The sequence below is a fragment of the Tamandua tetradactyla genome, chromosome 4, assembly GCF_023851605.1.
Source record: "Tamandua tetradactyla isolate mTamTet1 chromosome 4, mTamTet1.pri, whole genome shotgun sequence".
NCBI classification, from domain to species: Eukaryota; Metazoa; Chordata; class Mammalia; order Pilosa; family Myrmecophagidae; genus Tamandua; species Tamandua tetradactyla.
Genome location: NC_135330.1, coordinates 67,839,305 through 67,863,276, shown reverse-complemented (window position 1 = coordinate 67,863,276; position 23,972 = coordinate 67,839,305). Strand labels below are relative to the sequence as shown.

At 44.6% G+C, this 23,972-nt stretch overlaps 3 protein-coding genes across 4 annotated transcripts in view; 2 read left to right on the top strand and 1 right to left on the bottom strand.

Annotated features, from left to right (window-relative positions):
* The first annotated feature begins 133 nt into the window (after positions 1-133).
* Positions 134-7,840, top strand: C4H1orf74 (chromosome 4 C1orf74 homolog). Its single transcript, XM_077157689.1, has 2 exons — positions 134-441; positions 1,361-7,840. The coding sequence occupies exon 2, from the start codon at positions 1,453-1,455 to the stop codon at positions 2,242-2,244; it is 792 nt and encodes a 263-aa protein (XP_077013804.1). The 5' UTR covers positions 134-441; positions 1,361-1,452; the 3' UTR covers positions 2,245-7,840.
* Positions 2,785-23,872, bottom strand: TRAF3IP3 (TRAF3 interacting protein 3). 2 transcript variants are annotated; one of them, XM_077157687.1, is made up of 16 exons: positions 23,619-23,872; positions 19,503-19,906; positions 17,695-17,842; positions 17,452-17,515; positions 17,150-17,174; positions 16,563-16,592; positions 16,374-16,469; positions 12,127-12,198; positions 9,144-9,284; positions 8,879-9,016; positions 7,561-7,696; positions 6,885-6,947; positions 5,778-5,837; positions 4,553-4,689; positions 3,670-3,783; positions 2,786-3,058 (listed from the first exon to the last, which is right to left on the bottom strand). In XM_077157687.1, exons 2-16 carry the CDS (start codon positions 19,845-19,847, stop codon positions 2,966-2,968), a joined length of 1,662 nt encoding a protein of 553 aa, XP_077013802.1. In that variant the 5' UTR covers positions 19,848-19,906; positions 23,619-23,872; the 3' UTR covers positions 2,786-2,965. The 2 variants fall into 2 exon arrangements, with proteins under 2 accessions (XP_077013803.1, XP_077013802.1); XM_077157688.1 differs by lacking the exon at positions 23,619-23,872 and having other exon boundaries at positions 2,785-3,058.
* The window catches only part of LOC143681009 (uncharacterized), a 32,261-nt gene continuing 11,522 nt past the window's right edge, over positions 3,234-23,972 (top strand). The window contains exon 1 of the mRNA XM_077157685.1: positions 3,234-3,317. The gene's annotated coding sequence lies outside the window, so the exon portion shown is untranslated. The remainder of the gene's footprint in view (positions 3,318-23,972) is intronic.

Below are 23,972 nucleotides of genomic sequence, written 5' to 3'. Positions count from 1 at the left end.
GGCAGCTTACGCCTGCTTCAGTACACTCTAGTCCCTCCCCGTCATTACGCAGATGGGTGAGGTTGTATTCTGTCTGGCCGGAAAGGGCCGGGCCACAGATAGCACGTACTTCCGGTGTGCAGAGGGTTACGCATAGCCAGTTCTAACGCGAGGCTCGCGAGCGCACTCGGTGACGACACCGAGGGAGGAGAAAAGAGACGGCGGAGTTCCAAAGTTGGGCATGCGCAACAAGCCTTCTGCGCCGGCTGGGCGCGATGCTAAATGAAAGTGTCGGTCCTTCGTCCCCGGGAGTTCCAGGGCTGCGGTGGGGCTTTCCTGCAGCGGATTGGAAATCGGAAGGAGTTCTTGAACCCGCAAGCCTCCAGAGGAAGTGGAAGAATGTATGCGAGAGAGACCTCTGCCTTTTATGACAGATAGTCACGGGGACATGATGATGAAAAGGTGTGGAAATCGGAGCGAGACCGTTTTCCGAGTAGGAGGTCGGGGAGAAGGGGTTGGTGGGATCGAAGTCGGGGAGAAGCAGAAGTTAAAGTACAACCCTAAAATATTTATAGAAGGCAGCGTGTCATTTTATGGGTGAGGACACTGATGCCCAGAAAGGAAAAACGTTTAGTAGGGCCTCTTGGCACAGCTTGATTACCCTGGAAGAGACGAAGAAGGTGAATGAAAACGCTCTGCAGCCTGAAATGTGGGAGGTGGACAGCTGTCCCATGAAAGGGGCAGTACCTAGGAAGTAGTAGCCAGGAACACCTTCCTAGCCTAAAAATAGTCTTTAAAGACTTCTGCAGTTCTAACATTTCATTTATGTACTTTTAAATCTCAAGGTGAGATGGGTATTAGTCTACATTCTAGTGTATATTACTTGAATGATTGTTATTCTTACTACTCTTCTTGTCGGGAAGGGAAGGGGGTGTTGGTAGTGGAAAGAGTACATCTGCAATTTGGAGCCCTGTCCCAGGGGCGCTTCTGAGTGAAATGCTCTGAATTTTGCCAAAGACTGCCCTTCCTCTTCTCTTCCCCTCTTCCACTTCCCTCTTTGCTCCCCTCTCCCAACTCCTCAAAGTTTGAATCAGAGAACATAATTTGCAACAGGAAAAGTTTAGAATAGAAACCGGAGAGAATATTAATCTGGCCATAAGGCCAGAGAGACACAGGAATTTGGGACAAAGGAAGACAAAAGTCAGACACAGATATCAGGCAGCATTGCCAATACTATCTTGTCTGGGCTGTATAAACGTTCTAAAGCAGAGGGAGGGGCAAAATGACCTTTGGGAAATGCTATAAAACTTATGGGAAGACTGTTGGCATGTTGCCTAGTATGTCATTGGCTGGTGTTTATTTGCTAATGCTTTGTTTCTAGGTTGTTCCTCAAATGTCTGGAACTGAGAGATGCAGCCCAGAGGAGGGAACTGTGGCTAGCTCAGGAGGCCATATGTGACCTTGCTCCCAGATATGTCAACACCAAGCCCTCAGCTGTTGGTGGCAGCTGCTCAGCAGACCCTGGGCATGGGAAAGAGACGGGGCCCATCTCGTGCCATCTGCCTTCACCTAGCTGGAGAGGTGTTGGCTGTAGCCCAGGGACTGAAGCCAGCTCTGCTCTATGATTGCAATTGTGCAGGGGCTTTGGAGCTCCAGAGCTATCTGGAGGAGCTGCAAGGGCTAGGTTTCCTGACCTTGGGACTTCACATCCTCGAGATTGGAGAAGACAGCCTGATTGTCAGCCCTGGGCATGTATGCCAGCACTTGGAGCAGGTGTTGCTTGGTACCATAGCCTTTGTGGATGTTTCTAGCTCCCAACCTTACCCTTCTATCTGTTCTCTGAACCAGCTTCAGGACTTGAAGGACCTCATAGCAGAGATCATCACACATTTGCAGAGTATACAGAAGAACATATCCCTGGCAGTCTCCCGCAGCAGGCTGCGTTCCTCAGGCTGGAATCTCTGTACTGTTTTTGGGATCCTCCTGGGTTATCCTGTCCCCTATACCTTTTGCCTGAACCAAGGTGATGGCAACTGCTTAGCCCTGGCCCCACTACGAGTGTTTACTGCCAGGATCTCATGGCTGCTGGGGCAACCCCCAGTCCTGCTTTATTCTTTTAGTGTCCCAGAGAGCTTATTTCCTGCACTGAGGGACGTTCTCAGTACATGGGAGGAGGACCTCAGAACACGATGTAGGACTCAAAATGACTTTGCTGACCTCAGCATCTCCTCTGAGATAATCACACTGCCAGCTGTGGCCCTCTGATTTTAACTCTCTTCTCATGTAGAAGATGCCCAATAAATGATCATCTCTTGCCATCATTTGCCAAGGATGGCAAATAGGAATCATCTCAAGTGCCAACTCCAATCCCTTGGCTGTGGATGTCTTGAGAACACTAGGGAAGGGTTTGAGATTGCATTTGTGCCAGAAGGAAAAGAATGCTGCAGTCAAGTGGCTACATCTGCTATGTGTATGGAAAGAGATAATGGTTGTAGTGTAGCATTGCTACTACCTATTTGCCATTTCTATACAAGGAAGTCTTCTTGACTTAACCAAAATATCCATTCATTTTTCATTAGATAGGAGAGAGAAGAAAAGAAATGGTGGGGAAGTGGAAGGGTGAGTAGAGGACAATATACTCTTGTGTGGTAGCGCTATGTGGGTGATGTCTGCCAGGCAAGTAGGATTATGGGCTTTACTGCATATTTATACACCTCCAACTGAATTGAACTATGAAGAGTAGACCATGATGCTTAAGTGTCTTATACTTGGGCTGTGATGTGTCATTCAGGAATGAATTGAGAGTTCTAAGGAAGAAGGACTCTCAGGTGAAAGCTGTTTATTTTACAGTTGATTCCAAAAATAATAAAGTCAGAAATACCAACTTAGCTGGGAAAAACCCAAACAGTAAAATATTTAAATCTTCTGAGTTTTTCATTGAGTGGTTTGCTTCTAGTTTTCATCCAAGGCAGCTGTTACAAGGTATTCACATCATCAGGCTGTCTTTGTTGGCCAGAAACACTGCCAGCGCTGTAACAATCACCATGATCAGCATTGGGAGCCATTGGCCACACTGCCTCTGTGTGTGAGAAGAAGGAGGGCAGGAGAAAGGAGCTGTGAGTTGGATAGAGAGGACAGGCAAAAATCAGTCTTCTCCTTCCCATTCTAGCCCAGTGGGAAACTGAGTTGATGGAGAGGAAAGAAGCTTTTTACTTTGGACTCTCCCACTCTGTCATCTGCTTTACCAGTGGTCACTGGCCCATAAGCAAGGGTCACTGGCCCAGGAAACCACATCCAGCAGGGACCAGACACTAAAATGCTGATGGAAATGATCATTGGTAGGAAATAACTTAGCAAAAATATAACCTCTGTTTATACTTTTAAGTACTTTTGCTCTCCTTTGGTCCTTGCCACCATGCTCACCCTAGGCTAAAAGAATACCGTTTCATACTCAAGTAGTAGGTAAATTTTTCCCTCTAGGCTTAAGAGTTTTCATGAAAAATGGGCCTAGATGCATGGGATAGCATTTCTTTCGGTGGTTGCTGTACTCCATTATGGCATAAACCAAACTGAGTGGGACAGCCTGGCCAGGTGTTGGTGTGGGCTGATAAATTTTATCTGCATGCCTTGGCTTTAGGGGAAATAACCCCACCATCATCTAGGGCTCTCTGGCAGCATAGACCCCCTTACTCTGGAAGTTGTCTGCTGGCTTCTTTTCAGCTCTTCTCGGCAGTGCTGCAGGTTATGCAGGCAGGAGAGATACTCATCACTGAGGTTGTCCAACTCTGAATGCAGTTCTCTGCACTGAGGGGAGAATATCACCAAGGTCATCACCACCAGTTCTGTCTGGAACAGACCCCAACTAGGGGATATGGCCCTGTATAAATTACTCCTTTACTTATTTGGGATTTTTACCCCCATTTTCCCTTCCCAGACTTTCTCGGAGATTTCAGTTTGCGTTTTGACTATTTCACCAAGTTTGTAGAATTGTGTTCATTTAAATGATTGACTATAGTGCTGGTAATCATCTAATTGCTTTTGTTGACAGTAAGTGCAAGGGCTTTTTAAGCAGGGACGCTAAAAAATGAAGTTCTTATACACAAAAGACTTATGAGTGATCATGGTAGAAGTCTCTTTCTCGGGAGCTAGGTGCATATGAATACTTATGGGAATACATTTATTTGTGAGTATGTAATGAGGAGTAAGTTTATTACTTAAAGACATGATATGAAATTTGAAAATGCTCAATGTGGGGTAAAGTTTTAAGAGTTAATATGTTTATTAAATGTGTTTCAATTTACATTGACTTTCCAAAAGGTTATATAATAAAACCTGTCTTTAATAGGGATTGGTTTAAATAAGGAAAGGAAGAGGTTGATAAATCAATCTGAAAGCAAAGACATTTTATACAGGCAAAGAAATACCTCCAGCATCTAAACACCATTTAAACCTTGCTGTGATGTTCCTGTTCTCTGGCTGCCACCCAAGGAGTAAGTAATGAGCTGACCCTAATCAGTAGTTTTCTCTGCTACTGTGTTGATGATCCCCTTGCTCTTTGACGTCACCGTCTCACCTCCTTTTCCTTGGCCTGGAGCTGCAAAGTCTTCTTTTGCAGCTGGTCTCTGAGATCCCAGTCTTTTTCCTCCCCTGTACCCTCAGGCTCCACTTCTTTATGGGAGGGCTTTGGACTCCACACAGAAAAAAACCGATCTAAAAAAGCAGCCAGATTCTCAGTGATAGAGACCCACACCTCTGAGAAAGCATACTGTCACTGAGTGAGAACTCTTAACAGGTTGGGGAGGGCCGGGGAGGGTTGGAGGGAGGGCCTCACTCTGGCTAGATTGCATGGGATGGAATGCTCTGATTTTTAAAGAACTACCATTAGGACTTGCTTGGCTTGGAAAGAGAATGAGAATTTGAGCCCCTTCAGGACAAAGCTGGCATTTACTTTTCTATGAATCCCCAGCCCTATCTAGTGCCAGATAGCATTAGGGAATGCTTATGAATAAAATCTCTTTGGTCATATGTCATATACTTTCTTGTTAGGTAGGTTTGGTAGACACTTCAATATAACCCCTTTTCCCTCTGTTCACATTTTAAAGTCATGAGAATGTCAGGTCATATCCTAGAATTCATGTAGTTAGATAGTTTTTCAGTCACCTTGTGCTCTTAGTGTGGTGAAAAGAACAGTGCATTGAGTTACAAGTTAAGGATTTTGTCTTAGTGCTAACTTTAATTTATGATCATAGACCTGTTTTCTGATCCATACTATGTGAGTATTATAATTTATGCCTTGCCTATTATGTTATGCCCAGTGATTGTGAGGAGAAAATGTTTCAAACAAAAGGCCATGTGTAAAAGATAAGTGAGGAGCCATTGCCTGCCCCCTGCCACCCACCCCACCTCTTACAGTGGTTTCTTCTCTAGAAGCTAAGGCAGCAGACTCTTTAGGGCCAGAGTGGCTGGTGCATGCTACATGGTTTGGTGCTGGGGAGTTGGAGGTGATTTGGAAAGTCAAGTGTATAAAAATTGACATGAAATCCTGAGTTTGAAATCAATTTATTGAAATGTCCAACACAAATATATGTTTTCAGAGAGAGTAGAAGTTCTTTTTCACAGTTTATGTACCTTTCAGAATAGAAGGCTAACTAGTTAAAATGTCATAGCCAATGATCAGTCCTTGAAAAGCTTCCCTGCATCCCTGACTTAACAGATTCCCATAACTGGATGGGACTCCAGGAGGTCTTGCCTCTAGGTAGGCAAGGTATCTTAGAATTTGTGGTGGTAAATTTGCTGACCTTTCTTTGTTAAGAGTTTCTCCTGTTCTTGAAGCTGTAAGGATTGAGTCTGAAGTAGATCTGTTGGAAAACACAAGGAACTTATCAGTGCTAGCATATTTACTGCAAAGGGTGGCTTTTCAGAACTTTGCTTAGAACCTGAGTTACTGAAGATGTATCTTTTCCTGCCATGTCTTTACCTTCAAGTCTATTTAAATGTTACCTCAGAAGAGAGACTTTCCCACATGACTCTATATAAAATAACAATTCTCCCTTTAATCTGCTTTATTTTTCCTATATAAAGCATATATGTATTGGCTCATAGAAACTCTACACTCTACTGTAGAGTTTACTTAGAATGTATGCTTCATAACTGTGCCACTTTTCTTCATTATACTAGCCTCTGATTATTTCTAGAATGCCTGGCATTTCGTAGGGTCTCACTAAATATGTATTGAATGAATAAAGGCATGATTTTGAAATGACTTCCTGCCCATTCACAGCTTCTGTCTTGTAGGAGCTCCTCTTCTAGTATTCTTTCTTCCTTTCCCTTGCTCTACGAATTCATTGCTTTTTGCAAGAAGCTTCTCTGTAGGGGTGTCAGAGGTTAAGGTGGTGGGCAACCAACAGAGATATTAATTGAATTAGATTTCCCAGCTTTCCAGAAATTGTCTACTTCTGAAAAGTCCTTTTTCCTCTCTGGCCCCAATATGTAGTTTTAAGTGGATGGAGGCATGTGTAGCATGATCTTATTTTCTGAACTATGCCTGGTGACAAAGATCTATATACAAATATGTAGTAAATTAGAATATTTAAAATAAGAGCTGCCCTAGAAAATCCATTCCAGTAGGCTTGTATTTTTTTAAAAATCTGAATTTCTGGAGAAATGCAGGTGGTTGTCATTGGCTTGGAAGGGGGAAAGAAAAAAATAACAAAAACCAAGGCTAATAACTTGTGAAGAGCTATGTAAATGACCTCACAAGAGGGTCTGAAAATTCACAGAGGTGGAGGATATGTCAAAGACTGGCCTCCTGTCTGTCCTCTGGATCCCTTCTGTGGGGCAAGAGCCCTAAGACCTCAAAAAGCCACCTGTGCTACTTGTTTCCAGAACCTTGAAAAGGAACTTACTTTGTAGCTGCTGTACTTTGGCCCCCAGGGCAAGTTTCTCCTCCTCTGACCTTTTTAGTTGCTCTGAAAACAAAATAATGCAAACCAAAATGGAAGAATCCAAGACTTAGTTAATTCAACACTTGAGAGTGCAAATTAGTAATAGTTGCTGTCTTGCCTGTCCTGTGGTCTCTGATATGTGTCAAGTGGGAGCTGCTCTGTCTTCTAGTTGTCCCAGTTCTGAAGAGGCAAAACCAGAACTGAAATACCGGGGATTTAGTCTGCATCAACAATGTCCGGTTGAATTAAGGGTTGTATTTACACACTATCTGGTCCTCTCAGCAAGCAGAGGATGTAACTAGTTAACAACCCATCAAGCCTGTGTTTCAACTGATCTTTTCCTTTCAATTTAGGAGTGTGTCATTGACACATGTGACTGAAGTGGCAGCAGCTGTGATCTGTCTCATAGGTGGACTGGAAAAGGGAGCTGATATTAATAGATACTCTAGTGTAGCAAACTTAATTTTCAATTGAGGATCATTAAAACAGCCCTGTCTGCCTCAAGGTAAAATGAAATCACAAAGCCAATCAAGCAAACAAATGAAAGGCTGAAACCTTTCTTTTCACTCAGCCTCCGCTCTCTGAGCTCACTCAGCCATGGTTCCCATGCTCCCAAGTTCTCCAAGGAGAGGGCTACCTTGTAGGTCTTGGGTATCTGAGCTGCACAGGTCCCTGTCCCCCTGCAAGTGTTCAATCTTGGCCTGCAGTTCCTGATGCTCATTCTCCAAAAGTCGCAGGGCTTGATTCATCCGTAAGTCTCTGCTGTCTGCACCCTGTAAGAAGAAGGGGTTGGCACAGAAGTAGGTCAGTGCTGGGGTTGGAGATTGGGGTCAGGTCCCATGGAAAAGGACAAAAATGCTAGCATTTTTGAGGTAGATGGAATATTATGGAAATTTAAAACTAGGGAAGGTTTTTTTTTTAAATTTTTCTTCCGCCCTTTGCTCTTTTCATTTTATAACAAACATATTAGACTTTTGATATTTACAAGAGATACATGTCCCTACACCTTGGCAAATCCCCAAATTAAGGGGCTTTTTCTTGCTATCTTCACTTTCTCTTCTGATTCTAGCACTAACAATTTTTTTTCTCTTTTTTTGGTCAGGGCCATTTTCTACAAAGAGTTAAGGTTTAGAAAACTCCGAACACTTCCTAAGAGTAGCCTTGCAAACTTTGGGAGAAAGAAAACAACAAAGTCAGATTGAGATGTGGATGCAGAGTGGCCAGCTAGGTTCACTTGTTTGATGAGGCGCGTTTACTGTCTCTTACCAAATGGGCTATTCAGATCCCTGCTTCAGGAAAGTTATAAAGAGCAACTGTTTGAGGTGGATCATCAAAATTTCCAACCAAGTATGTAAAATACATAGCTAACCTTTATTAGTGCTTATATGTGTCAGACATTGTGACTTACCTGATTTAATCCTCACAACATCCTAGCATATATTATTATACTCAATTTAGAGGTGAAGAAACTGAGGCTTAGGTTAGTTAACTCCAAGGCAACACGGGTAATAAATGATGGAACCCTTGGAATTCCAAGGGCCTACTGCTAAAAAAGCACATTGGCAAGTTATGTTAGTTAATATTAGCTTAGAAATAAATTTAGTGACATTTGTTCAGTGCCAGTAGTGGGCAAACCTGAACTGGGTGCTCTAATAAAATGGAGTGGGGAGAGTGGGTTAGGGTGTAACGGTAGGCTGGTGGTGAATCTAGCCCAAAGCACTCTGCATTTGCTTGACATCATTCTTTTGTTCATTTGCATGAACATAGTGCAGACATCCTTGCTAAATTTAAAATTAGATTTCGGAGTTAAAGCAGTGAGTCTGGTAAATAGCAGCAGTGAATAAGGAACTGAAAGCTGGATACTCTCAACTGCTTCTGGGGCCCACAACCAAGATGTAGCTTCTCTTGCCACCCCTTATGCCCTGCCTCTTTTCCCCACCCCTAATCCGTGGTACCTGTAGTTTGGACTGAAGCACATGGAGCTGACTTTCCAACTCTCTGTGCTGGATCCCCAGGGTACTCCAATCCTCCTTCAGAGCCTCATACTGGGTCCTCCACTCTTCACACTTCTCCTCTGCTACAGCCAGGGATCGCTGAGAGAGACCAGAGAGTAGAGAGGGTGGTGTCTTAGGGGTTCAAGGGGTTTGTGCAGCTGGCTTTCTTGCTTCTCAGAGCTGCCTTAGGGATCCCTAGCCCCAAGAACATGCAGGATGCTCATACCTGTGTGCTCTGCAGCTGCCGCTCTGCATTCATTTTTTCCTCTAGCACTTTCTGCAGTGATTCTTTGGCCCTCTGCTCATAGTTGTTTTTCTGGTCTTCCATTTCCAGTAGAACCTTTTTCATCCCCCAAGGGGAGTATTTCTGTAAATTTGACACATTGAGCTTATGAGTATGGGGTACAGAAGTGAAAAGAATTTGGTCCTTGTTCACAGAGATTCCAGGAGTTAGGTGGGCCTTTCCTTCCAGGGCTTTTGAGAGGCCCTCAAGGGGCTTGAGAGGGTGAATTGAATAGGGGAAGTGTAACAATGCCCTGGGCACGCTGTCCATTGTTCCCTAGGCCTTATTTCCAAACCTGCTCCTTTCTCCTGGCTTCCTATATAATCATCACCCTCATGGTCTCCCAAGTCCTAAACCAAGGAGACATCCTTGATTTCCTTTTTTTTCCCAGTAATCAGTTGGTCACTGAGACTTGTCGTCTTCCTTAATAGTTCATACCCATCTCCTCTCTATCCCTAGTGCCACCTCCTTACTTCAGGTCTAAAAATTCTAATTATGTGGATTAAAGGAATAATTTCTCTACCTCCAAGCCTTGCCTCCCATCAAATCCTTTTCCCATTCTCCAGCTAAATGGTTCTTTTCCAAAACGCAATTCTGATCATGTCACTCCCTGCTTATATCTCTCAGTGGATTCTCAGTGTCCTAAGGATCAAGTCCATACTCTTTGGCATGGAGCCAAAGTACAAACTCAGACTTTGATTCCATGCTACCTCCACCCAAAATGAACTGCTTGCAGATCCCCTGAACACCATGCTTTTTGGCTTCTGTCTTTGCCCAGGTAGTTTCTTCTGCCTAGAACATCCTTATCCACCTTCTTTACCTGGTTAAAGTTCAAGTCATGCTCAAATTCAGCTCAAGTACAATCATTTCTGTAAATCTTGACTGACAATTTTCACTCTTCCCCTTCCCCCAACTTCTTAGGGATTTATGTAGCCTTCCTTGGTGCTCACGGGAGTAGACTCGACTTACTTCTACCATTCAGCTGTGTTAAATCATCTGTCTGCTTTACTGGATTGTAACCTCCTTCAGGGCAGGGAGCATGTTTTTGTTTCTTTGTAGCCCCAGAGCTTTGAGCCATCCCAGTAAATATCGGAAATCCAATTAATGTTTTAAAATGAATACAATTGCATTTTTTTAATTCTTCCTGGCTTCAGGATCAAGAAAGAGGGGCACGAGAGCAGCCTTGCAAACTCACTATATGTGGGGTGGTGTCTTGCCCCCCCCCCCCAAGCTTTTCATCTTTATGTCCAGTGATTTGGGGGAAGGCAGACAGCTTTTACTGTCAATTCTGAATAAGAAATTGAGGCAGGTCAGATAAGGAAGAAGGGAAGGGGAAGTGACCCTATGACCCATAACAAGAAGTTTTTTTTTGGTGCACGTACCTAGCCCTCACAACTAGCCCTCATGCAGCTCAGCGCCCAAAAAGAACCAATAAAAAGTGCAGCTCATCAGTCCTTTATTAGCATAACCTGAAGGGAAAGACCTTATAATGCAAAGATCCAGACCTCAGAGCACTTCTCCTTTGGAGAACATCCCCCCACCCCAATTTGAGCATGTACTTTGGCCTTGCATTAAAGTTTTGGACTGTACACACTGACTAGCCCTTGAATTCTTTGGCTGTACACACTCACTAGTCCTCGAGTTCTTTACTGAGGCTGCTGAGTCAAGAAACTTCGTGGTCTCAGCCCCTGGTCAGGGTCTTGATTTCTCCAAGAATTCCTGGGGCTCTCCGGCATCCAGCCAAGGACTCTTGGGTCTCTCTGACATTGAGCTTATTAAACTATTTGGCTGTACTCACTGACTAGTCCTTAAATCCTTTCCTGTGACTGAGTCAAGAATCCTCATCATGCCAGCCCGTGGTTGAGGTCTTGATTTTTCTGAGAACTCCTGCAGCTGTCTGGCATCACAATGGTCCAGCTAATTCAAATTTAGGGAGCAATATGAAATAACTTCCATTTAGCTTTGGAATGGTCTGAAAATTTGAATTTAAATGTTAGCATGTCTTATATTTTTGGAATTTTCATTAGAAACCAGATGCAGGAATTATTGGTTGAGCTCATACATGGGGGTGTCCCAGTTATTGGACTTAACTGTGCTGGTCACTGACCAGCTTTGTCCCCCATTGAAAACAAATAGACTGGCATTCTGGATTATATTTTGGCCTCTTATAAGTCTGGTTGGCATTACTGACAAAAGAGGTCATACTGAAAAAATAAAAGTTGTGGACCAGCAAATCCATGGACTATATAAACTGCTCCCCTATAAGGCCTCAACTGTGTGGCCAGGTCTACCTTCTCCAACTCCAAATGGAAGCAAAGCTCCCTGTTCCACCCCATTCTCTGATTTGATCTCTACCCCCCCCCCCCCACCCTGTCAGGAATCCATTACTTCTGAAGTATGAAAGTGGATTTCTTTCTTTCTGTCTTTTGTAATACAAGATCAGGCCAATCAGGGAATTACTGAAACTGGATAACATGTCATAGAAAAGCTAAAAGTCAGTCTCTTGCTTTTTCCCAGGGGTTGCCGCTAGACGAAAGTTGCCCAGGGAATGAAACTTTTTGCAAAATTTCAATATAACATCTAATTTATCTGTTCAAAGATTGGGACCTGTGAAGGACTGTCTGCATGGTGTGAGTCTTTACCAAGGGCCTCTCTGTACAGTACCAGCTATTTTCAGGTCTTCCTGGAGCTGACAGAGTGCTTGCTGCTGGGATCCCTTCTTAGGGTGCAAAAGGAAGAGGAAGATGGAGATAGTGATATGGTGGATTGAGGACCAAAGTGTAAGTGGCAAAGGCAGCACCAGATTCATTGGAATGGGTGCACTAATCTCCATCTGATGGCATTTCTAGAAGTAGGATTGAGGTTCAAGCATTTTTCTCCTTTAATTTTAGGATCCTGGATCGGAAGTGTCATCTATAATGCTTACCTGGGTACATGTATATAGCTGATTTTCTAAGGATCTCAGTTGGCCCTTCAATTTGTCCTCATTGAGCTGTCCCTGGAACAAATGGAAAGAATTAATAAGTTTGGGCCAAAATATAACCTGCAAAGAGTTTGCTCTGTATTCCCAGCCCACTACCTAGCATATAGTGGGTGCTCAAACAATGTGGATGTGAAATCTTGCAGGAGATGGGAAAGATGACAAAGGGTATTTGGGTAGAAGAGGATCTGCCCTTTCTCTGGAGTAGAAGGGAGAATCAGACTGGCCATCAAAGTCCTTTCTGTACCTTAAGGTTCTCTGTCAAATGACTCAGGATATCATAGCAGGAACCCACTGAAAGGAAAGCTTCTAAGCGGGTGGCTCCCTCCCTCATTACCTCTCGGCCCTATCTGGGCGCTTCTGCACTCTTTACCCTTCGCAATTATGTGCTCCAAGGCTGTGGACTTTTGCCTCTAAACTGTAAACCATCAGGCCCTCCTAGAAAGAATATGCATCCTCTCCCTCACTGACTCAAGATGAGGAATTCTCAGAAAAAAAGAAAATGAGATAGAGATATTTTTTGGGAATGAGTAGAGCAGCATTCTCTCTACTCTTAATTCTGGATAATTTCAGCATTCATATTCTGTCTATTGGCATTTTGGGCCTTCTGGGAGGGTCGCTAATCCCAAGGGTGAGGGTGGAGAAAGGCAGAAGGAAGGGTCGTTACCTATTTCTTGGTTTTTCAATATCTCCGCTGAGAAGCTGGCACCTTCTCGTTGCTTTGTTCTTCCCTCCTCCTGGGGACTTGTTGCTTTTCCCCAGGTGGGAGATGTTTATACTTGCACTTTGAGTTCTATTAAGGGGTGTGTGTGTATGGGAGGGAGGGTAGGCTGTCATTATTGAGTGCTAGATCCTCAAAGAAAAGGCCCGGGCCTCTTTAGTAGTAGCCAGCTCTCATATCCTTTCTCTGACATTTTCCAACCAAGCTCTGTGAGACACTTGTGGGGTCTAGAAATGCCACCCCCTCTCAGGCCCCTCTCAGTCAGACAGCCTGGACTTTCCAACCCTCTTGATGTTTCTGGTCTATAACTGCCTGGGGCAGAGGAGGAGACTGTTTTCAGGTCTGTCCCCCTCAGTGAGTTTCAGGGTTTCTGGGGGAGGCAGGAAGTGGCATCTTACAGCTCCTGTTTTGATCTCGTTTGGCTGATTCTTCTAACCCTGGGATTCAGGGGGCACCCCCACCCTTTCTGCTTCCTGTGTTACTCAGCTGGGGCTTGCAAAAGCAAAAGACTTTGCCAAACACAATTTTTTAAAGTGCCTCCTGCTATTAAAGTTTTTCCTAATTCTTGTGTGAGCGCTGAGAGTCAGGGATTTGGCATCTACAATAACCACAGGACTCTGGGACAGATAAAGAGATGGACAAAGACTTTTACTGTTCTGGGCTTTGGAGTAACTGGCAGAACGACTGCATTCCCCAAAGCGCCTGTTCCTTGTCGATCCTCTGGTCCTGAAATCAACTTGCGCCTCACCCCGTCTGCTGTTCAGATCTATTTCCTGCGACTCCATGCATTTTCCTTTCCTAAACTCTTACCATGCAGAATGCAGTCAAACTCACTGAGTTTTAGATTTACCTGGCTATGGCTGGGGGAAGAAAGCAGACTGGACAGAGGCAATATTCTTAAATTTCCCTTAGTCTCCTGTGCTATCTAGCCCCTTTTCTCCCAATTCCTCAGTATGGCTTTAATCCAATATTTTGTTTCTTCCAACTGTTTTTCTATTTTCACCCAATCTCAGATTACTTTTCAATAAAAATAACAGAAGACAATTCAGGAGAGTCTATTTAGCAGGGATGAAAGGCACCCAAGGCTGAGATCTGAAAAAAATCTCTTGTCAACAGATCTCCCTTTCTAGACTCCCCAAGGCAGGCCAGGTATTGCAGCCAAGTTGTTGCAAATGGGCTTGTATTTTCCTGGTCTGAGCCCGGGTTCTCCCCACACTGCAGCCCAGTGTTACAGTAAATGGGGAGAGGCTTATGGCAGACCTAGGCAGTTGCACCCCCAGAAGCCCAGGGCTTCGAGGGCACAGTATCCCCAGTGGCAAAGGGAGCAAGGCTGAGGTTATACACACCTGGTGCCGATCTGAGGATGTCAGCTCCTGTCTCTGCTTGGTTTCCTCCTGCCTCTGATCTATTCTCCAGAAACACCACCACCTCACCGCAGAAGAGCCAGCCCACAGCTCATCTGTCTGCTCTAGCAGAGACTGCTTAGGTCCTGCAGCCAATCCCCTGAGGTGCTGTCATCTTAAGATCCACATTCCACTTTACAGACCGTAAAAGCCCTGTTTTGTATTGCCTGATGCTCCCGTTTTTGTGTGCCCAATGTTGAGAACTCCCTGAGCTGTTTCTGCTCTGAAGGTTGGATGCAGTACAGGTGTCTCAGCAGTGCCCCAGGGCCTATGTCATCCAAAAGGCCCCCACGTCAGTTTGGGAGTGGAGGGAGCAGCTTCTCAGTGTTCTAATAGAGAGCTTGTGGTGAGCATCTCTGCCTGTGGTGTTGGGAGTCAAATCATGGAGGCCAAATGAAAAAATAAAGGCCTGAACAGGGCTAAATGTCAGAGGACTGGTTCCAGCCACATTCTTCAAATTATTTTTCCTAAATGCTGTGGACTGGGGCTGTCCTTTTCATTTAAATTGAGGCTTTCAGAGGAGACATAGAGAGTTGAATTGTCTTGGTTTAGTGGAAACAAGAGCTCTCAACTGAAAAGACTGAGACTATTTTTCTTAAAAACAGGAAGCTGGGGGTTTGATAGGGTGGAGGGAGAGAAGGCTGAGTATTGGGATGGGTGGGGAGAAAGAGAGTAGAAAACCGCAGCCAGAGGAACTTCTGTTTGCCTGCTGGAGTACGGAGTGAAACTCCCCCTCAGAGTCTACCTGGGAAATGTTTCTTAACTTATCCTCCTCATTCCCATCAAGCTTTCTATAATTCAAACTCTGATTGTGTCTTACCTAGGATACTACAAGAGTCTCCACTTCCACCCCCTTCATACCCACCCAGAGCCAGGGTTCTCATTGTTGACAGAGAACCTTGCAAACACAGATCTGATCATTTGTTTTCAACTCAATTCTGTAGGCACTGATTGAGCTCCTTCTAAGGATGGGCCAGACACTACTGGGTTTAAGACTTTAAACCTGGATAAGGCATGGTTGCATTGTACCTAGTTGATTGCCTATAGCGGTGTTTCTCAAAGTGGGGGTAGCATGCACTCTCATGCATCTGTGATATGTTTCTTTCTTTTAAGAAGGGGTTCATACATTTATTTGAGATACCCTTTCCAACAGAAAAACTTTAAGCTTCATAATTCTAGAAGTATTTTCTAGTCCTTTTCGGTACTTTTCTGACATGATCCCTCCATTTCTGCTACACTCAAAGCTTTGTCACATATAGGCCTTTAATAATTCTGATTCCTTTACCGTATGTGCTCTTCTCATTTCTGCTGTTCCTTCCCCATCATTACTCCTAGTTCTGTACAGGTTAACTCCTACTCACCCTTCAGGACCCAGCTAAAATGGCCCCTTTCCTTTGGAGACATCCCTATTCCATCTCAGGCAGAAACTTTGAGTAAGAAATTTCATTACCTCAAGTGCAAGCTTGGTGCTCAGTACAGAGAACATCATCAATGATTATTTATAGAATGAATGGACTAAAATCAGGAGGCCTGAATTTTATCCCCAGTTCTGCTACTAACTAGCTGTGTGATTTTGAGCAAGCCACTTAACCTCTCTGAGACTCACTTTCCTCATTTGCAAAGTCAGAGGGTTTGAGTAGATAATCTGGAAGGTTCCTTCTAACCCTGACAGTCATGTCTGGGTTTAGTAGCAGGAACATGCTGGCTTGGAGTTAATTCTGGCTTGAATCCCATTACATTTTACCATATTCAGTATGCAGATTTTCCTTCTTTCCCTCTGACAAATTAAAATACAGGGAATACTTGCCACTTTTGCCTCCAAGTCTTCCCTGGGTATGCAGCAGCATGGCCCTCAGGGGATGACCCTGGCTCTAGCTCAGCTGTCCCATACATTTACCATGACCTGTTTAACCTCAGAATTTCAGCATCATTGTGTCTCCTCCGGCCCCTTCCCAGCTCACTCTTAGAGAGAAAAGTACTTCTCTTGCTGGGATGGTATGAAAGAAGAATGAGATGGGTACACATAGAAGCCCATGAGCTTTGTTCAAACGAAGATTTCATCCCCTTACCTTCCAGGAACTGTCAGAGGCCTGTATAAGGGTGGACAGTAGGTCTTGGAGAATCACCATCTTTTGTTTTAGGACTAGCTCCCGTTGTAGGGCCTCCTGAGGGGCAAAGTAAACAATGGTAAAGTTAACCTGGAGGAGGCATGAGGAGATGGGTGGGGGAGCTGGAGGATAAGTTCACATGTCACTTACTTTAAGGTACTCAGAAAGCTGGATGATTTCCTAGAAAGAAAGCAAAGAGGTATTTAAGGAGAAGATGCTAGATCAATAACCTCATCAATAGTCAAAAGGTGGAAGCAAGCCAAGTGTCCATCAACAAATGAATGGATAATCAAAATGTGGTATCAACAACCAATGGAATATTATTTAGCTATGAAAAGAAATGAAGTTCTTTTCATAGCTACAATAATATGGATGAACTTTGAACTACATATATATGGATGTATGCTACAATATGGATGAACTTTGAAGACATTACATTGAATGAAATAAACCAGTCACAAAAGGACAAATATTGTATCATTTCATTAATATGAAATGCCTAGAATATGCAAGTTCCTAGAGGCAGAAGGCAGATTAGAAGTTACCAGGGACTAGGAGGCTTGGCTCTGGCAGGGTCCCTTTAGGCCCCCATGTCTATGTTCAGTACTTCCTTGCCTTCCAGGAAGAAAGTGCCTCTCCATCACAGCCTGAGTTTATCATGAAATTGCAGAATGTCAGGACTTGGTGGAGCTTATACACCATCTGATTCAGGCTCTTCAAAGTGAGGATTTTCTTACCTTATCCAGAACTGCAACTCCACAACTGTGAAGAGAAGAAATTAAAGAATGACAATGGACCAAAGAAACAAGCACATTAATTAGGAGGCAGTGGGTGATTCCTTCTCTAATCTCTTCTGAAGAGATGATAGGGTTAGGAAGGGCTTCCTCTTTCTTAATTAAGGTGGACAAGGAAATTCATTGTGGTTCCTTTCCCAATACTGGTTGAGGGTACTCAAGTAAAAGCTTAGAAACTGAGGAAGGGAAAATGAATGGGGTGGGAGGGAATTGGGGTCAGGAAGTGACCCATCATAGGTACTCACTTGGTTTGCTGACTGGCATCGTTTTTAATTGTGGATTGTGCTTCTTCGACCTTTGTCTGAGTACCTGAGAGATGGGGAAGAAGCTGACTGAGAACCACAGGAAGGGAGTGGGATAGTGGGGAGCAGGGGTGGGTGGTGGAGTGGGTGCAGAGTAGGGGCATGGACTCTTCACTGCAAGTGAGCTGAAACTGTCATGGCAAGATTCTGTGCAGGCCCCACTGAGTGAGGAGGCTCTATGCTCACCACGGTGGTGTTTGGGTGGCCTTTTGGTGGTTGAGTCCTGTGGTGGAAGGCTTCCAGACTGTGAGGAGAGGTGCTCAGCTGAATCCCTCAAGATGTCTGAGGGAGGATGATGCTGGGTTGGGAAGACCTTAGAGCGGGTCCGTGCTACCTGGAAAGCAAGTGTGGGATACTGAAGACCACTGCCCAGAATCTCTTTGAAGATTCTTCAGCTGATTGTAGCAAGATGAGCTGGGGATCATGTTTCAGGCTCTGGAAATCAAAGTAACTCCCTCCAGTCTTCAAAGCCATTGGGTTATCCCTGTTCTGCCCTTCCCTTGTCCTGGCTGGCAGGAATGGTCCTCCCTGGGCCAGGCAAATTATCTCCAATGATTTTCTCCAGAATCCCTGAGCTACCATATTTTGTGTCAGCCACTTACGATGATGCAGTGGAAATACAGTTGGTCTGGGTGGGGAGTGAGGAGATCTGAGTTCAGATCCCATCAGTGATCAGCTGTGGGATCTTTCCCAGGTCTCAGTCTCCTGTCTTTGTAACGAGGGGTTTGGGAATAGATGATCTCTGAAGTCTCTTCCATATTCCACATAGGGGCTCCTTTTCTCCTAGTAATAGTTGGAAAATCACTGAGGTTTTGTGTGAAGAGAAGGTAAAATAGGGAGTTGTAGGAAGGAGTGTAGAAGCCAGTGTTATAATTTAATCTGTCCTTATTATATTTGGTTCCTAAAAACTCAAAATTTCTATATTTGGCAGTGAGCACTAAAAGGCTCAGAAATGCCTGTGTTATTCAATCATGTGAACTGACTCAATCTCGATGAAACCCCAAATAACCAATAGGATTGAGATGGAGTTCTTTGGTTAATTGTATTTCTTGTTCTTTTCCTTTTCAATTTTTTTTCCCCTAAGACAAGCATTCAGATTTGTCTTAGAAAACATGCAATTGGTTTTCTTTTACAATCAGGACTCCACAGGGCTCTAGCATTTTTTTTTCCTGGTCAGCACTTCCTATTGCAGATAACAGATCCACTAGTTAAGCAGTCATGATGGAGTGGCTACTCTGAGTACGGCATAATGCCAGGCAACTTCCAGGAAAAACAGCAGACCCATCCTTTGTCATCGTGCTCACAACATGGGTAAGGAGACAGATGGTTTGCTGACTGAGGTCATCTAGACATGCTCTGCCTTTTGCCAAGACTGCTCCTTCCAAGGCCAGACTAATGGGCCCTCTAAGAATCACACGGTCTTGGAGGATTGATAGCCTCACATGGTCCACAGAGAGCAGAGTTGGCCTGAAGAAGCCAAGAAAGGCTTTCTAGACTAGTACGAAGCCTCAGCTGAGTGATTTTAGTAGAATTGGGATAGAAGAGAAAGAGAGAAATTGAGTGGGTACAAAAGTCTTGCAGAGGAGTGGAGAAAGAAGTGTGTATGTTGGGAGAGAGGGCATCATGAGGGTTGGCTTGTGCAACTGACATATTTAATAAATATTTGTGGAATGATAGATACATGAATAATGTATGGTAGCTGCAGAAAGTAGGTGTAGATTGCCTAAATTTGAATGGATACTAGGCATTACCTATAGAATTATTTTAAAGATTATATTTCTCTTCCAAAAGGCAAGTGCAAAACAAAAAATAATTAAACCAAAACACATCAAAAACTCAGTTGTTGTTGTTGTTGTTGGCTAACAGAGGCTTTACTCTATGACTAGGGAAGAAGGATTTTCTATAAATCACTTTTGTGTGACCTTGAGCGCACCCTCCCTTTTGGACTCCCCCTCCTCCCCACACGTGGAGCAGTGTCCCTCAATATGGCCCACCTGCTGTCTGAAGGAAGAGCTCCTGTTGGCCAAAGACAAAGGCTCCTTGAGGTCACTTGTTTGTCCTGTCCTCCTGGAGGGACCTTGCTCCCTAGCCTGGGAACTCTCAGTCTTGCCTTTCTCCTCCACCTCCAGGTTCCTTCTCTTGAAGAACTGCTGTTGTCGAGCTCTCTTGAGCTGCTCTCTCTGCTGGGTCCTCAGCGCCTTTACCACCTGGCGGCAAGTGGTCACATTAGGGCGGCAACGGCGGCTCTCCCGGGTCTCCTGCCGGCGCTCACACTTGGCTTCGTAGCTCTCAGCCCATTGGGCCAGGCCAGGGCAGGGCCTGGGGTCTGGGCTGATCATGATGACCTCCTGAGCACCTGTTGTGCTTGGCTTCCAGTTCCTGGAATAGCTGCCTGGATCTGCCAAATGCCGAGAGCGGGGAGAAGAGGAGGGGTCAGAAGATGGGCAGAAAAATGACTATCTCCCTGAATGAGGGGGCAGAAATAGCACAGCATTCCATACATGTGGGCCAAAACCAAAGGAGGGGATGGTATCAAGTTGAGAGTCAGGATGCTTAGGTTCAGTTTCCCTGCTGACCCCTGCTTTTCTCTAGCCTGTGTCTCCCCCGTGTAATGTGGGAAGAGTCTCCCTTGTCATCGCTTCATCCTTGACTGAAGATCTCACTCTGCCTCTAAGTCAGGGCAACACGAGAAATAAAAATGATAAAAATCATAATGTGCTTAGAGTCTTTTGCATGGCTATGATGAGGGATGTCCATTTTCTAGGGACTTCTGAAAAAGTGGTAGATTGACTTCCCTCTCCCAATCTCATCTTTACTGCCTTCTTAGTCCAAGTTGTTACTAAAATTAATGAGCGACCCCTCCCAAGATCTGAAAGGATAATGAGATCCTACTCTCAGGATGTGGTCAGTCCTGGAACCGGGAACTGCTGCTCTCTTCTTGACCCTTCGTGACTAGCATGTGTGCCTGGTTCTCGGCATGGTTTTGGGGGAAACCCCACTCTACTTCCTCCATCAAGAAGTTCTGAAATCAGTTCATTGGCTCCCCACTACCACCCTAGGACTGGGTTCTGACCCTCTGCCCAGATCAAATAAAATCAGTATTGAATGAGCATCTGCCATGCCTGGTGCTGGCCAAAACGGTTTCAGAGCTTCTGGCTCAAGAACTCTCCCAGCTGAGGGTTTCATTTTTTTATGGTCACTCCCCTCTTGGGACTAAATCTGATGCCACATCTGCTTTCCTCTTCCTGGATCCAGGCCCAGAGACTATCGTCAAAACGAGTAATCATGTGAATTATACCTCAATAAAGCTTTTATAAACAGAAAACAAACCAAACCAAACAAAAAAACAGTAACCACCCAGGGCACCAGGCTTGGTGTAGAGCCACACTTGATGACCCACTGCATGGCCTCACCTTTACCCATTCACAGAGCACCCAAACCCTACTCTCTTCCTTCTCTGTGCCTTCCATTTTCTTTCCTACTCTTCCCAACCTATCTCCTGTAAATTTGATTATTTTCCTAGTACACTCTGGTGGCTTCACTGAGTTGGGGCTGCACTTGGATTCTATACACTGGCATTTCTGTACCCTCCCTCCACTGATCCCTGGAGTCAGACCAGTGACAGCTGTTGCTTCTCCTCTTCTTCCTGCCACTGCACTACCCACCACTCTGCCTGAAATTCTCTGCAGAGTTCTCTCTCTCTCTCTGATGATGCCATTCATTTCCCTGGATCATGAGTGGGGCACTGTCACTGTCTGAGAGGGTTCGTATTGTGGTCAAGTTCTGGACACTAAATATCTTACTCTCGAGAGTTTTAGATCTTGGGCAGGGCTGACCCTGTGTAAAATTGTGAAGTTGTCTACGTTTGCTCTCTGTGTACCAACCCTGAATGACTCTTCTCTTTCTTCAGGCTTTTCTCTTTACCCCATTTACCTTGGGAGCCCCTTGGTTTTCCCACCTGCCATTTTATTTTAAAACTTAGGAAAGGATCTGAGATCCTAAAGTGTAAATGACTGGCAGGTACTCAGGAATATTTGTGTGTGAACTCCATGTCCAGAATTTATAGTTGTGACATCCCTAACCCATAGCACTGTGGCTATTGTGCTGATTGTGGATGAGCACCCTGGCACCAGAGCCAGACTGTGTAGATTCATTTTCTGGCTCTGTTACCTACTCCCTGTATGCTTTTGGACAAGCTATTAAACCCTCCTAAGGCTAATTTCCTCATTTATAAAATGGGGCTTGTACTTACCTCCTAGGGTTGTGAGGATTAAATAAGAAAATGCATATCAAGCACCTGACACATAACACACAATAAATGCTAGCTTCCTACTATAATCAATATAAAATATTATTATTATTACCCCTGTCATGCTAATCTTGGGTATTCTTTTTTTTAAAAAATATTTTTATTGATAAAACAACATACAAATATGGACATTTTTAACATGCAAACATTCCATACATGGTATACAATCAATGGCTCACAATATCATCACATAATTATATATTCATCACCATGATCATTTTTAGAACATTTGCATCACTCCAGAAAAATAAACAAAATGAAAAAAGAAAAAACTCCTACATTCCATACCCCTTATCCCTCCCTCTCATTGGCCACTGATATTTCCATCTATCCAATATATTTTAACCTTTGTTCCCTTTATTATTTGTTTATTTTTTTATCCATATTTTTTACTCATCTGTCCATACTGATCTTGGATATTCTTGAAGACTCAGTGCTGCATGGCCAAGACCCTAAGCTAAAGTAGTACTCCCAGGGCCAAGAATGCCTCAACCCTTTCTTTTTCTGAAGGAGTACTGCTTACCAGATTGAGGGAGGCTGGCCCATGTTGAAATAAAATTTACTACTGTGGTTCATCTGACTTCTGGGTTTGGACCCCAAGGAGAAAGGGTCTCTCCGAGGTCTAGATACAGTCAATGTCTCAGTTAAGCCAGGCAGAAAGGCAGAAACTAGAAGGAGCAAAGAATTGATGTTCAGTCTGTATCTTAAACATGTGGGGTTCGGGGTTCTCTCTTTGGCTCTAAAATACCCACAGACTTTGTGGTGGGGGCAAATCCCCTGATTATCCAGTATCCTCCTGCCTTCCTATTGTAGAGGAGGAGATGGGGACCAGAGATAAGGTCTCTGTGGGCTCTCCACCTAGGCTGTCCTGTTAGTCCAGTGAAACAGATGGCTGTTCTGCTCTCTGCTTCTTGGCAGGCAGATATTGGAACTTATTCTCTAAGAAGGAGGTTGCAGTAGAAATGGCTCCTTCGTGAGGTAAAGGCCATTCCCAGATCCCAGTCCCCACCCAAGGTAGGATTTTGTGTGGCACAGATGAGTAGAGCTATACCCAGATTTCCAGCATGTCCTGTTACTCTAAATTGTTTATAAACAAGAAGCTTTATGGGACTGCTGATTGACAGGGATAGGCCGTAGAAGAAAAAGGAAATGGTTCCTAAAAGGTTCAAAGAAAGGTCTGTGACCACTGCCCAGGCTTTCTGGCATCTGTGAGGTTCCCCTTGGCAGCATGACAGGGCCCAATTGGAACTCTGAAGAAGAGGTGGTGCTGGATGGGAGAGATTCTCCTTACCTCCATGGGGATAGATTCAGGTTGTCTGTGCCTTACCTGACAGAGGTTGGCCCCTGTCTTTCCATGTCTCTGCTCCCACTTCCTGGCTGTATGTGCAGCAGAGACAATGAACGACTTCCTGCATGGGTCTGACTTTCCTAGTCCAGTGCTCTCAGTGTATGAGCCTCTGAGCTTCTAGAATGGCAGCTTTGAGTTATGGGTATCCCTGACTTGAATGGAACCATAAAGGGTCATTTAATTCATACCCCTGTCACAGGGTTGCCTGAACTCTAAATCTTTTGTCCCTTGTAATCTAATCTGATGGCTAGAGCAGAGGAGAGATGTAGGCTAAACCCCATACCATGGCTCCTCGGGAAACCAACACAAGACCCCCTTCCTTGGTTACCTAAACTCCATCCACCCCTAGTTTCCCTCTTCAACTTCAGGAAGTTTAGATGACAGAGCATCTTCTGCCCTACCTCAGTCAGACGGCCCAAACCTGGACATGAAAATGTCCTCCTTCTTAGTTACCTCTGGTTCCCAGGCTCCAACCCAAGCTGCTTAAGAAAGCATTCCTGCTCGTGGGCAGATCTTGATTCCGGTCTCAGATGGGGCAAGACAGTTGCAGAGTGAAGTGAAAACTCTCAAGCCATGGCTCTGGGTCCCCCATCGGTATTTCCCTTCTGGTTGATGTCTTTCTTTTTGTACAGCAGCCTTGTGCTCTGCAGAAACAGGAAACAGACAAAGCCACAGCGGTTGCAAACCCCAGTTCCTCTCTCTTGCTCTTTGGCACCATCTGAGTGGGCCCCTGAACCCTTGTGGCCTCCTGGGCTGGGCTGGGGAGCTCCTCCCATCACTGGGCATCCCAGCCACCCTTTCTCTTGC

Bases quoted from the DNA above. Each gene is read 5' to 3' on its own strand.
- TRAF3IP3 (XM_077157687.1), bottom strand. From the start codon at position 19,847: ATGATCAGCCCAGACCCCAGGCCCTGCCCTGGCCTGGCCCAATGGGCT. The intron at 9,285-12,126 runs GTAAGCATTATA...TCAAATTTACAG, and splicing joins AGCTATATACATGTACCCAG to AAATACTCCCCTTGGGGGAT. The intron at 9,017-9,143 runs GTATGAGCATCC...GGTCTCTCTCAG, and splicing joins GGCAGCTGCAGAGCACACAG to CGATCCCTGGCTGTAGCAGA.
- C4H1orf74 (XM_077157689.1), top strand. From the start codon at position 1,453: ATGTCAACACCAAGCCCTCAGCTGTTGGTGGCAGCTGCTCAGCAGACC.